Source organism: Empidonax traillii, unplaced genomic scaffold (genome assembly GCF_003031625.1).
Source record: "Empidonax traillii isolate 1590-97213 ecotype Southwest subspecies unplaced genomic scaffold, ASM303162v1 scaffold191:size1449129, whole genome shotgun sequence".
Lineage (NCBI taxonomy): Eukaryota > Metazoa > Chordata > Aves > Passeriformes > Tyrannidae > Empidonax > Empidonax traillii.
The window spans coordinates 891,750-905,116 of record NW_020955384.1 but is presented as its reverse complement, the minus strand read 5'-3'; the positions used below and the strand labels follow the sequence as shown (position 1 = coordinate 905,116).

Genomic DNA, 13,367 nt, shown 5'->3' with positions numbered 1-13,367 from the left:
GGGGTTTTTTGTTTTGTTTTGGGTTTTTGGTTTGTTTGTTTGTTTGTTTGTTTGTTTTGTGGGGGTTGTTTGTTTGTTTGTGGGGGTTTGTTTGGGTTTTTTGTTTTGGGGTTTTTGTTTTGGTTTGGTTGGTTGGTTTGTTTGTTTCCCCGCAAACCAGCCCAAAAGCCGTATCTGGTGTGCGAGAGGAGGCGGCCAGGTACAAACCCGACCCCCTGCGCTCCCTCTCACAGCCCGGCCCGCGGGAACCGGTGCCGGACTTCTCCAGGCCCCTGCCAGATAGCCCGGGCACGGAGCTTGACTGGGGGCCGGGCCAGCCCTCGGGAGGGAGGCAGGGCTCAGGGAGGCAGGGCTCAGGGAGGGAGGCAGGGAGGGTTGATGGAGGAGGTTTGAGCCTCGGCGGCTCCTGTTCGCCGCTGCCGCCGCGGCTGAGGCGGCGGGGCCGCGTCAGTTCCTGCCGCCGCGCCGGTGCCGCCCTGGGGATCCGCAGCCATGAGCCGCAGCTACAACGATGAGCTGCAGTACCTGGACAAGATCGACAAGAACTGCTGGCGGATCAAGAAGGGCTTCGTGCCCAACATGCGTGTGCGTGGGAGGGGGCTGGGTACCCGGGGCAGGGGCAGGGGAGCAGGGCAGGGGCGGCCCGGCGTCTGACGGCTCTCCCCGCAGGTGGAGGGTGTTTTCTACGTGAACGACCCGCTGGAGAAGCTGATGTTCGAGGAGCTGCGCAATGCCTGCCGCGGAGGAGGTGGGTCCAGCACGGCGCCCTAAACCCGGGAGGGTGTCACAGAGCCCACAGAATCAGTTAGGTTGGAAAAAACCTCCGGGATCATCCAGCCCAGCCTATGACCCAGGGCCACGATGCCCACTAGGCCATGGCACTTCAGCCCAGGGCTGTGCTGTGTGGGGCTGAAGTGCAGGGCTGGGTCCAGATCTGACAGCTGGGTGGTGGTGACGCTGCTGTTGTTAGGGCAGACTGCACTCCATCGGTACAAACACAGCACAGGTTGCGCTTTGGTGTAATAAGTACCTCATTTAATGAAACTACAGACTGTGCATGTCGCTGGGTACTCTACACCAGATCAGAAGCCTTGTTGGTGGCTGACCTCTAAATTGCCAGTGTTTTGAACGACCTGTTTAGAAAGCGCTTCACTGTGATTATCATGGTAAGTTATAAGATTGTTTTACTTTTTTTCTTTTTTTTCTCTTTCTCAGGTGCAGGTGGCTTCTTGCCTGCTATGAAACAGATTGGGAATGTGGCTGCATTACCTGGGATTGTTCACGTGAGTAACTGCTCTGAAAATTTGTTCTTTTTCTCTTCTTATTTGCCTAAAATTACTGCTTTCCAAGTGGGAACTTTGTAGTGAGAAGATATGTGGACCAAAGTTCTTTTAAAGACAGTTTGTGCATTAAGAACCTGTCTCTGAGTAAGCAGTGCTTGCAAGGGCGGGCTGCAAGACTAAGTTGTCAGAAAGGGAAGCATCCACTTACTTCATGACTTGTCTTTTGACATGAAGCTTTTTTTAGCATTGCTTTATGCTGTTTCTTTTTGCTTGAGCCACTTTTCCCTCAGTGTACATATTGACTGCTTGTTCGTTTTGAATTGCCTGTGCTGACCTGGAATGCATGAAGGAGTGAGAAGAGAGCAGGAGGTGGTGCTGTTTGTATTATTGTTGCTGACCTAATGTGGGTAGAGAGTCCTCCCATGCACTCAACACTCCTTTCACCATGCCTTTTTGGAAGCAAAGTGTCAGATCTGATAACGCAGGGGGAAAATACTAACCTGTGACTCTTTTAAAGAAGTGTTAGGTATGATGTAGAAATTATCTCTTTCACATTCAATATTGCATATATTAATAAGTAACAAATAACGGATTGTTTTTAATTGTCTTCCTTGGTGACTTGGCAGAAGTTTTGAATTTATGGCTGCAGTAAAGGGCAGACCATCATGCTGTTAAAATGCCTTAGTGGTCAGCCAAAAAGGGAGTAAAGTAGACTAGTAACAACCTGGGAACTCTGGCTGGTAGTTTGTAGGAGAGATGCTGAAATCATCTGCCTATTCAAATCTTCACTTTTTATTTCAAGCCAAGAGATTTACTGGTGATGGCAAGGAGAGGCAGAAGAAGCACACATCCCACTGAAAAGTACTGTTCTTTTTAATGTATGGTAGCAGTTTAACACGCATTGAAAAGTTACAATTTCTGACAGCTTTCTGGGTGTCTGAGGCTTTTTTTGTTTGCTTAAATAGACTGCAGAATGCTGTTTGTGGTGTCCCAGTCTAAATTTAAAGTGCCACAGCTCCTATCTTGTCCCGTCCCATCAGGATCTCAATCAAAAGGTGACTTTTCCTCCCTACAGGGTGCAGTCCTTGGTCAGGGTTGATGACACGGATAAGGAGAGAAAATACCGACTATTTTATTTATTTCATAGCATTGAACTCTTCCCTTGTTATGTTTTCAGTATTTAAATATTGCAGATTTCTCTGGATGAAACTTGGTAAAAATTAACTCATCTTCACTCTTCTGTCTCTGCTTTATGCTGCTCATAAGCTATTGCCTTCCTGAGTTTTGAATGCAAGGACTTTTGAGTACAAGAAAAGGCCAGATTAGAATTCAGTTTGAGATCACAGTTCCTACTTTTAGGTGCTTAAGCTCTTCCCAAATTTGTTTGAGATCTGGCCATTTGAGTCAAAAGGGCTTCTCAGCTGGCTGGCCACAGGGTGTTTGCTTCAGAGTGAGATCTGCTCTCTGCTTTCTTCGAGGGCCAGCCCTGTAAGTGCAGGAGTTCAGACACCCACCTGAGTTGTGTTCACTCCATCTAATCTGAAGATCCGTTCTCTTCTTGGTATATTTGTTTTCAAATGTGACAGCTCCTGCCACAAGGCAAGGCATAACCAAGGTAACTCTGCAGCACTGTGTTTCATAAAACTTCAGAATTGCCTTCATTCCCTTTCAGAGATCAATAGGCCTTCCAGATGTCCATTCTGGCTATGGGTTTGCCATTGGCAACATGGCTGCCTTTGATATGAGTGATCCAGAAGCAGTGGTTTCACCAGGTAAGGATGGCTGGCTTAACCTGCTCTGAAGAATATTGGGGATGGCATAAAAATACTTTTTCAAAATGGCAGGACTTTGCAGGACTTTATATACAGAACTAAAGCAAAAATATGAGCATTACAGGGGCTTAAGAGGCGCTTAATTCTTGCACTCAGAATCTTTATTTTTTATGGAGCAGGTGGTTACACTGAGAATGTCTGAACAGTACAGGGAGAATTGCTCTTGCATTTGAGGCTTGGACTCGTGTGATATCCCTTTCTACTTTCTCTGGGCAGCGTATTTTATAGTTGTGTCTACTTTTTGTCTACTTTTTGGAGTAACTTTGTAAACAGAGGGCTGTGCAGATACTTGTACAGCTCTGTCTTGAAATCTGAGGCTTTGTGTAAGTCTGTTAAAATGAAGCCTAATGCAGTTCTGCCTTTTTTTTCCAATACTGTGTCAGAAAGAAGGTGTGAGATCACATTATTCAGTACATGCTCCCTGTCATGGCTTTTTCTGCACTTCTAGGTGGTGTAGGATTTGACATCAACTGTGGTGTCCGCTTGCTGCGTACAAATTTGGATGAAAGTGATGTGCAGCCTGTGAAAGAGCAGCTTGCCCAGGCTATGTTTGACCACATTCCTGTTGGTGTCGGCTCCAAAGGTGTCATCCCCATGAATGCCAAGTAAGAGAATGATTTTGTACACACATCACTAGAGGGGACATCTGTCTGTTTATTTTGAGTTTGTTCATCAGTGGGAGACTTTTAAGAAAGACCAATTCTAAAACTCTTTCAATTTTTCCTGCATATGGCTTTATCAGGGCTGACGTAATCATCGGTGCACAAAGTCAGCTTGCTCTTCCCCCATTTAAACCCCTTAAATAACTAGAAGTTCTTGAAAGGTTCTTGCTTATTCTGACAGAAAACTTCCCATGAGCATAGAAGTATTTTTTTGAAAGGGATGAGAGAGAAAATAAGATATTCTTCACACAACAAAGAGGAGAAATTAATGACTTATCAAAAGTTAATATATTTGTAGAGCTTGATTTTCATGAAGTACTAAAAAGTTGAACTTGTTGTTAGGAGAGCTGGGGGCTGATCATAACATCATAGCATAATTTAGGTTGGATGGGATCTCTTGAGGTTGTCTCGTCCTTCCTCACATGAAGGAGGGCTAACTCTGAAGGTGGGTCTGACAGCAAAGTTACGTCAGGTTGCTCAGGGCTGTATCCAGTGGAGTTTTGAGTATATCCATGGATTACCATCTTAAGTAGGTGTTTGATAATTGCAGGGATTTGGAAGAGGCTCTAGAGATGGGAGTGGACTGGTCTCTCCGGGAGGGCTATGCCTGGGCAGAGGACAAGGAGCACTGCGAGGAATATGGAAGAATGTTGCAGGCTGATCCCAACAAAGTCTCCTCAAGAGCAAAGAAGAGGGGTCTGCCTCAGGTAATGTTACGTTTCAGGAGGGCTGTGAATGCTCCCAGGGTTCAAATGTAAAGGTTAGAGAGTAGTTCTCTGATTTTGTGTCTTTTTTTGAAACTCTGTCTAGCATTTCTGGGCAAGGGGAAGGGTGAAATGGTGAGGACAGTTCTGAATAATTCTGACAGAACTGTAGCAGGGGGAAATAATGCTGGGCATGTCCAAGGTCCTCTGGGCCACGAGTTTTTCATCTGTTAACATGTGGTAATGACATTTATGTTGGGTGGCATTTCCACATCCAGACGTAGTTTTGAAGAGGCAGACAAGTTAATGTGCAGCTTCTGTCCTTGTTTGTTCAGCAAATTAACAGCAGGTCAAGAAAAGATACAATAAATGGAACTAGGTCATAACTGAATTACAGTTAAAGAGTTGGATTTCATTTTTATGTATAATACCTCATTGCTCTGTGTGGAACAATTTGAGATGGCTCTAGTAATGATACATTTGTAAAGCCTTGTGTATGACCTCTGAGTTCTATTGATTGGAGTGCTGCAAGATTATAACATTTTAACCTCAAAGTAATGTTTCGTCCTCAGTTTTCAAATTTGCATTGGAAATAAATGATCATCTGTTACGGAGTTGAAAAAATTTGGGCTTGGAAATGGAATAGCTTGCTTTAATCTACTGAAAGGTTCCAAGTACTTAACAGGATTTATCATGTTGTATCTTCTTGTGGAGTTATAACCAATTATAAGACTATATATGTCTACCTAGCCTATACAAACTGGAGATGAATTCTCCATACTCTGTACTCTTCCCATTTTTCAACTAGACCTAAATAAGATGGCAGCACAGTCTGTGGATCCTGGTCCTTTTTCTTAATCACGGTCTTGTTCCAACAGCAAAGGTAGTTATAAACCTAAACAAAGAGGACAGTGATTATGCTACTGTATTCTACTTCCTTTCAGTTTATATGGGGATATTTTTTCCCTCGAAAAAGCTTTTCTAAACCCAAAACCTTGCTGTAGCAATTTGCCCTTTTGCCCCTGCCTTTCCCCTGTGCTCCTAGAGGCTTCTTTGCCTGCACTGCCTGATCAGTGTGTTGTGCTTGGCAGCTGGGGACCCTGGGAGCCGGAAATCATTACGCCGAGATCCAGGTTGTGGATGACATCTACAATGAGTATGCTGCCAAGAAGATGGGCATTGACCACAAAGGGCAGGTGTGCGTGATGATCCACAGTGGAAGCAGAGGTCTGGGCCACCAGGTTGCCACAGGTATGATCTGACTGGTGCAGGCACCTGGAGTGAAGCAAACTCTTCATAGTCTTGTCATTGACAGCAAACTCCAACACCAAAGAGCATTTCTTACAGTGTAATTGTTGACTACATTCTGAACTGCCTGCACAGGTGTTGTCCATTTGCAAACAACTGATAACATTCTGCCACAGGTTTGCTTTTGCATTTGAGAAGAAGCTGTAGGTTTGACCATCGGACAGATCCATTTTAGAATGTACATTATAAATACCCGTGTGAATCTCACAGATCGAAACAAAATTAAGAAGTCACTTAGATTTACTGTGTTTATTTCCCAGATGCACTCGTGGCTATGGAAAAAGCAATGAAACGGGACAAAATCATAGTGAATGATCGCCAGCTGGCGTGTGCCAGGATTGCCTCTGCTGAGGGACAGGATTACCTGAAGGGAATGGCAGCTGCTGGGAACTATGCGTGGGTTAACCGCTCTTCTATGACCTTTCTAACAAGACAGGTACGAGCAGAGTTGTCTCTGATGCAAATATTTTGGTACACAGCTGTTGTCCCAGACGTACAGAACACAGAGTAGCTGCAGTATTTAACTTGGTTTTCATTGTTATGCTTCTTAAACTGCTTTTTTCTGGAGAGACTTGCACAAAGCTGCAGTCATGACAATCCATCTAAAACCTGTCAACATCACTGGATTGTACTTGCAGAAGCCACTTAAGCAATATCTTTGAAAATGCCTTGAATTAAGAGGATACAAGAAAATTGTTTTTACACTGTTAAAGCCAGCTTTTCAGAGTTGCAATAATTTGTCTAGTTGATTTCTGACTGAATTTCAGCATTAAGCTGGCAGTGGGCAGAGGAACAACCTAGACAGTCCAATTCTGTCACGCTCAGCACTGTTGTTCAATTCCACTGTGGCTGAATTATGATCTTGTATTTCATATCCTGATTTGCTCTCTTTTTAGGCCTTTGCCAAAGTCTTCAACACAACCCCAGATGACCTTGATATGCATGTTATCTATGATGTGTCTCACAACATTGCCAAAGTGGAGCAACACGTAGTGGACGGAAAGGAGCGGACTCTGCTGGTGCACAGAAAGGGATCAACCAGGGCCTTCCCTCCTCACCATCCTCTTATTGCTGTTGATTATCAAGTAAGTTTGGCTTTTGGAGAAGGAAATTGGAAGAGAATTCTGGATTAATCAGACAATTAATAGATGTCTAAATGTGTGAGTTCCTTTTTTAAGGTAACAGAGCTGGAACCGAGTGGGATGGCAGTGTTCTGCTTGTCTGTGTGTTAGGTCTTTGGGACACTGAGCTCCCACTTCTGCTCCACACCCACAATGGTTGGAAGATCATAGAAGGAAAGAAATCCTTCATACCTAGGGCAGGATTCAGTGGTTTGCCTTTGTCTGTTGGACACAAGTCTTTTGGTCTGCTGGTCTGTGTCTTTCAGTGCAGAGATGTCATGAGGGAATGTGAACCCGACCTCCTTTTCTGGAGATGTGGTTCCTCTCAGACTTCTGTTACAATGAGGCTTTTTTCAGCTTTTTCTCATGAATGAATACTTTGCACCCACAGCTGACTGGACAGCCTGTGCTGATCGGCGGGACTATGGGCACCTGTAGCTATGTCCTTACTGGCACAGAGCAAGGCATGACTGAGACCTTCGGAACTACTTGTCATGGAGCTGTAAGTCAAGAAGTTGTATCAGAAAGGGGTTGGAATGGGACTATCGTCCACAGAACAAGGTTATTTGAGGGTCATCCAGTGTGGGATTCATCCACTGGTCATACAGCTAGAGAGCAGCCTTGCCACAGTAATCCCTGCCTAGGAGGACTACAAACTAGAACTCCTTTTTGTCCCTTACTGAGTAGTTTTGACTACTTCTGGAGAAAATCTAGGGGATACTGTTTTGTACAAGGCAGATGTTTGGATGAAGGTATGGAGAGTGAGCTCCTTTTGCCAAATTCTGATATCTCTGAGCTAACAAGAAGGGTTAACTGTGTTGAGACTGTCCATAAAGAACTCCTCAGTCATTAGAAGAAGATATTTCCTCCCCTGTTACTCGTAGTGTGAGACAATGATTGAGGAAGAGAAGTATCTTCCAGTAAAACTCAGACTCCTGAACACTGTCTGGTTTGGATAAAAAGACACTTGCAAACTAGTATGTTATCCACATGGAACTTTCCTAGCCATCATACCAGAGGTATGACTTTGCAGGAGCCCATCCCCTAAAGTCTAAATTCATGTCCTGTGTTGTAGCTTACTGTGGTTTGTGCTCTCAGCCTTACTTATAATGTAGTAATGTTTTTCTTTAATAAGAAAGAGGGTTTTTTTCCAAACTGCTACAAACACTATGGTTATAACAAAACTGCTTTCTAGGGTCGTGCACTGTCTCGAGCCAAATCTCGACGTAACTTGGACTTCCAGGATGTATTGGACAAGCTGGCTGATATGGGCATTGCCATCCGTGTTGCTTCTCCCAAACTGGTCATGGAAGAAGTGAGTTTAATACTTAATTATCTGAGAGGGAAAAGAAGGGTCATGCTCTTCGGCTGAATGACACTCCCTGGCCTGATTTTTTTGCAGTGCTAAGTGATTGCTGGTGCTCTAAATGTACAGCTTTTGCAATTTCTGATAGAGCTGTCAAGTTTTTTGGAAGATAATGGGAGGTCTTTCCTGTCCTAAACTCATGCTAAAAAGGGAGATGCCTAACTGACAGATTTGGGGGAGAGAGGTGTATGTTTTTTTCCTCTTTTGCCTGGTGATAGGGATAATTGCTGTCAGCTCTGAGGTCTTTGTATGAGCATCTATAAAAGTAAGTATGGATTCTCTTCTTTAATGATGTTCTCCTTGCTTTAAATTTACCTTACACTGCAGCTTTCATGTAGATTATTAGCAGTTTGAGAGATCCACCTCTTTTAAGGTGAATTCCTGTATTTGCTCAAGAAGAAGAGAACTATGAATAATAACTATGAATATTTTGACTTCCAGTTCCTCTTCATTAACATGATAGAATGTCTTTTCTGTTCACAACCTCACTTATAGAAAGGTTAATCATCTGGAGCTATGTTGTTATGAGTGTTGGTGTTACATGAACTTGTTGATCATGTTAAAGTCTCTGTTTAGGAGCAGCTTCCTTGCCAGAATATAGGAGGGGGAAGCTTTAGAGTTCAATCCTGAATGCTGTCACTAAGGGACGCTGAAGATTATCTTCAGACTGTACGTAAGGAAGAAGTTAGAGTTACTTCCTGCTAGATAATGAGGGATGGCATTCTCACATGCTGGGGGACTGGATTTTCTGAAAAGCTGAACCAAAATAGCTGCTATTTTATCTGACTCTATATGTTTGCCTACTTCTACATCCTCTATTCATGTGATTATTTTTGTGAAGAGAGGATTTAAAAAACCTATGTCTTGTCTTCCTGTGACTTTGGGTTCTTTATAGTTTTGTCTTTTTTTTTTTCTCCCCTCTTTCCCCTCCAGGCACCAGAGTCTTACAAGAACGTGACTGACGTGGTTAACACCTGCCATGAAGCTGGCATCAGCAAGAAGGCCATTAAACTGAGACCTATTGCTGTTATAAAAGGCTAGGAACTGACAGGGCAGCAGAAACGCACCAGTGTCTCCAGGCCTTACACAAAACTGACTAGAACCATCATCTTCCCACACTTCTTGGACTCTGTAGGATGCTCAAATACCACATTCCTGTTCCGGAAACACAAGAGTTGAGGATACACCCATTTTTAACCACTCCTAGGTATAATTAATGCCTCCCTTCCTCCTTGTTATATGGCATTCTTTTCTTGTGAGGAAAGGGCAAAGAAATAAGTCCTGGTTTTATATGCTGTCCTTCCCCTATTTGCCTGGTGATTGCTGAGGCAGGACTTCAGACTTGCCTGAGATGTCACTAATTGCTGTGCTGCGAGACCAGTGAAGATGGTGTATGAAGCAGACCTGCCAGTTCCACACCTGAGTGCCTGGCACTCTCTCTGCATATGGAAGTACTCTGATAGACAGGGTATAGCACTTCTGGGCAGGGGGAGTTGCCCTGTTGGCAGATACCTCTATGCATAGTCTATATTGTTGCATGTTTAGTGGCCATTGGATAAGGAATCTGGAGCTGGGAGTGGTCTCCCACTCAGGTTCAGAGGGACTAGCTAGGCTTGAGGCACAGTCTTACCCCAGCCTCTCCCATTTAACACAGCACCTGCTATACTTGGCTCAGGACAAGTAGATGTTCCAGTCTTTTGGAAAAGCTAGTAGGCCTGAGTATGTTGCCTGGAGAGGTTTTGTTTGCCCAGTCAAAGTTGGAACTTAACAACTTAGCGATGTGCTAATCCAACATTTTGCGAAGCTCTAGGCATGTAAAAGTTGGGTTGGGTAATACTGCTCACTGTGTCCTGCAGCTCTGATCTAAGGGAGCCTAATTGTAGGGTCAGGCCCAATGCAATGTGACTTATGATGTTTCTTTTACATTCATTAGACAAGACTGGAGGGGAAGAAGCTGACCATCCCCACTGGATCATGTTGGGGATTACAAATAAAATGGGAAGATGGACATGGCAGTGTATCTGTGTCGTATTTATTCTCTGGCTATAATGTCTGTTGTCTGCTTCTAAGCACGTATGCAAGCTTGAAACCCATTGCATTTTGGAACTTCAGGTGATGGATTTTGAAAGGAGTGTGCAGATGGCAGAACTTCTTGCAGGGTACAAGGAAGGGCAGTGCAGTGCTGTTTTCTCAGCTTGGCTGTGATAGGAATGTGACAGCTGCAACTTGTCTTTCTCGGGCCTGCTGAGCCACCTCCCTGGACAGGGGATGGCGCTGCCTGTAAACCTCTGTGTCGGCACAAGAGGGCGGCTGGAGGGAAATAAAACCCCAAAGCAAGAGTGGAGCCCAGCCAAGGACTCGTGTAAAGGGAGTAGATCGTGATTGATGGGCTCGAGTGCCTTTTGATGAAACATCCCTTTAAGTTTAGGATCTTAGGAAGCGTAATGGCATTTCACTGTCATAATCACTTTGTTCTTGCTGGTTTCTGTGTTTGTGTAGGTTCAGAAGTAGCACATGCACTTCTAGTCACTGCTGTAAGTTCTTGTAGGTCTGGCCTTACAGACAGCTTCGTGTTTTCCCGATTTCTCCAGATGGCCCTTTCAGAGGTCTGAGACATACTTGCTGTATTTAAAACAAAAATTTCACCTAGAAATGTGAAATAGCCTCCAGTGACTGAAAGACAAATTGTTGGTCTCAAATCTTCTGCAGAAGTGTATGTCCCGTGCAGAAGCTTGTCTATAAATATTTCAGCCTCTTTGATATTGAATGTAAGGGAAAGTTTTTACATTTAAAAATAAGCATTTCACACACACAGTTCTCTTTTCAACTTTTACCGACCCTTGCCATTAAGAGACAAAGTTTTTTACAAACAGAAATGGTAAGTACCACGGAGGTGCTGTCATATGGATGTATACCTTAAGTCCTCTGGTCATCAGTGTTTATGCATTAGCATTCAAGACTGCAAGAAGTGCTGTCAATTTTGGTTTGCTGCAGCAAAGCTACCTCTAGTTTTGGTTATTATACATTGCACTGCATGGAGCAGAGTGCTGGTTTTCTAACCACCTAAAAAAGTAAGGAAAAATCCTGGTTCTTTGTTTGAACTTGGATTTTTTCCTAATTCAGGTTTGTCTTTTTTCTTCAAATAGGGCATATTCTGCATTTTAAAAAATAAGTTATAATAAGTGTTAGCAGCTCACAGTATTAAAATTCATGTGCTGGAATTCCTGTGCAGGTGGATCTGCAGGAGCATTCTGGGAACCAAAGAACCAGTGTAAGTTACTGAAGCATCTCTACTGTCAGGGAAGGTTGCTGAGAACTCAGAAACATCTGTTAATGGAGATGCACTTTCCTCCCCAAAAGACTGAAAAAGCTTTGGTGAGTGATCATTAGGGTCTTTTTTTCCTAAGTCTTTTTAAGTCTGCCTCCAGCCAGAAAAAACAAAAACAAAAAACAAAAAAACAAAAACCAAAACAACAAACCAAAACAAAACAGTCTTGGGGTGCAGGCTTGCTTTTAGTGAGAACAAGTAGCTCACTGTATTCATCTTACTCTCTGCTTGACGACAAGATGGTTTAACTTACAGCTTGGAATTGCCAAAACAGAACTACCGCCTCTGGGAAGTCAGAGGTATCGTCTCTGGTGGTGGTTTCTGCGGCACCCTCCTCTCTGTGCTCACAGAACTGGCTGCAGGGCCTGGTGCTGGGCAGCCACAGTGAGTGCAGGAGAGCGCTTCTCTTGCCAGGAACTGACTGTTCAGGTGTCCTCAGGTGTCATTCCCATCACGGTCAGCACAGTGTTAAACAACAAACTGAGAAGCACTTCAAGGCTTTGTTGCTGTTGGGCAACTCTTTCAGAAAGCTCTCTGCACTGCACCCCTGGGCTGTGTGAGACCGCCGGGAAGGCAGTTCCTCCCAGCAGAGTTGCAAATGGGGCCACCTGTGTTTCATTTGCCATAACATGGCAGAGCTGGGGTACAGCTGAGGGCCGCCTTCAGGTCTTCGACTTGGTTACATTTTATGCACTCCAGGTACCTACCCCCCCCAACTCAGCCTTTCCCAAGGGAAACCAGGACCCTGCTAGGTAAGTGCCTGCTGTGCTATATTTGTAGATCCCACTGGCTGGGAGCCTGCTGTCCAACCTGTATCACACTTACCACTGTCATAAGTCTCTTGGTATTTCTTCTCCCTCTGCTCTTATCTTTCCTCTCCCTGCTTTAAACGCAGCTCCACACACACCACTTCCTCCTACGCTGGTGGTCCCGGGCTGGTGTTCTGGCCCAGGAGGAACAAGTGATCTCTGACACATCTCTGGCACGGGCACCCCCACTCTCTCCTCCACTCTCCTTTGTTCCTCTCAAACATAAACACACTTAGCTGGCCGCTTCTCTTCTCCCTCCGCCCCCCAGTCTTCAAAGCGATCAGACAAAGCAATATCCCTCCTGCAGCATGTGCCAACACGCTCCCTGCTTGCAGGAGGAAGCTTCAATGAAGCAGCAGGCCCTGCCTGTACCTGGCAGTTGCTTTGCTCTCAAGGCCTGTCCTGCCCCAGGGGGTTTGGATCACCAGCACCTCTGTTTCTCTGCCTGGAAAGATGGCAGTGAGATCTGTACAGGAGAAAAGCAGGAGCTCTGCAGGTTCCCAGCTTGGGGAGATACTGGGTGCAGGTGCTTCATCCCCTCCACAGTGGGAGAGGAAGATGGTAACCTCCTGGCACTCACAAAACACCAATAATTATATGGTTTCTGGTGGGGTATTTGTTTTTTAATTGCAATATGTAACAGGAGGGTGGGGGTCATGCCGAGCAGGCTGGCTGTAAGGTGGGAGAGCAGAGGGTACAGAAACACCCCTGGTCTCCCCAGGCAGGTGTGCAACTCAGTCTCCTCAGGCAATGATTGAGCATCCCCAGCCTGAGCTGCTGCTGCCGCCTTTCATGGCGCTGAGCACATCTCACTGCACCCTTGTTCCCAAACCCCAGGATGCTGCTTTGGGTCATGTTGTAGATATAAATTCAGAAACCAAAATAATCACTAGTCTTAATTGCAGAGATTACAACCAGGAAAGGAGTCATCTGCTAGCACTTAATCCAACATTT

The 13,367-nt window shown here is 44.8% G+C and overlaps 1 protein-coding gene across 1 annotated transcript; it reads left to right on the top strand.

Moving 5' to 3' along the window:
* The first annotated feature begins 445 nt into the window (after nt 1-445).
* Nucleotides 446-10,291, top strand: RTCB (RNA 2',3'-cyclic phosphate and 5'-OH ligase). The gene is made up of 12 exons (XM_027886666.1): nt 446-585; nt 670-748; nt 1,216-1,283; nt 2,956-3,055; nt 3,564-3,720; nt 4,328-4,484; nt 5,573-5,732; nt 6,050-6,225; nt 6,686-6,874; nt 7,302-7,412; nt 8,106-8,225; nt 9,210-10,291. Exons 1-12 carry the CDS (start codon nt 493-495, stop codon nt 9,315-9,317), a joined length of 1,518 nt encoding a protein of 505 aa, XP_027742467.1. The 5' UTR covers nt 446-492; the 3' UTR covers nt 9,318-10,291.
* Nucleotides 10,292-13,367: the final 3,076 nt, after the last annotated feature.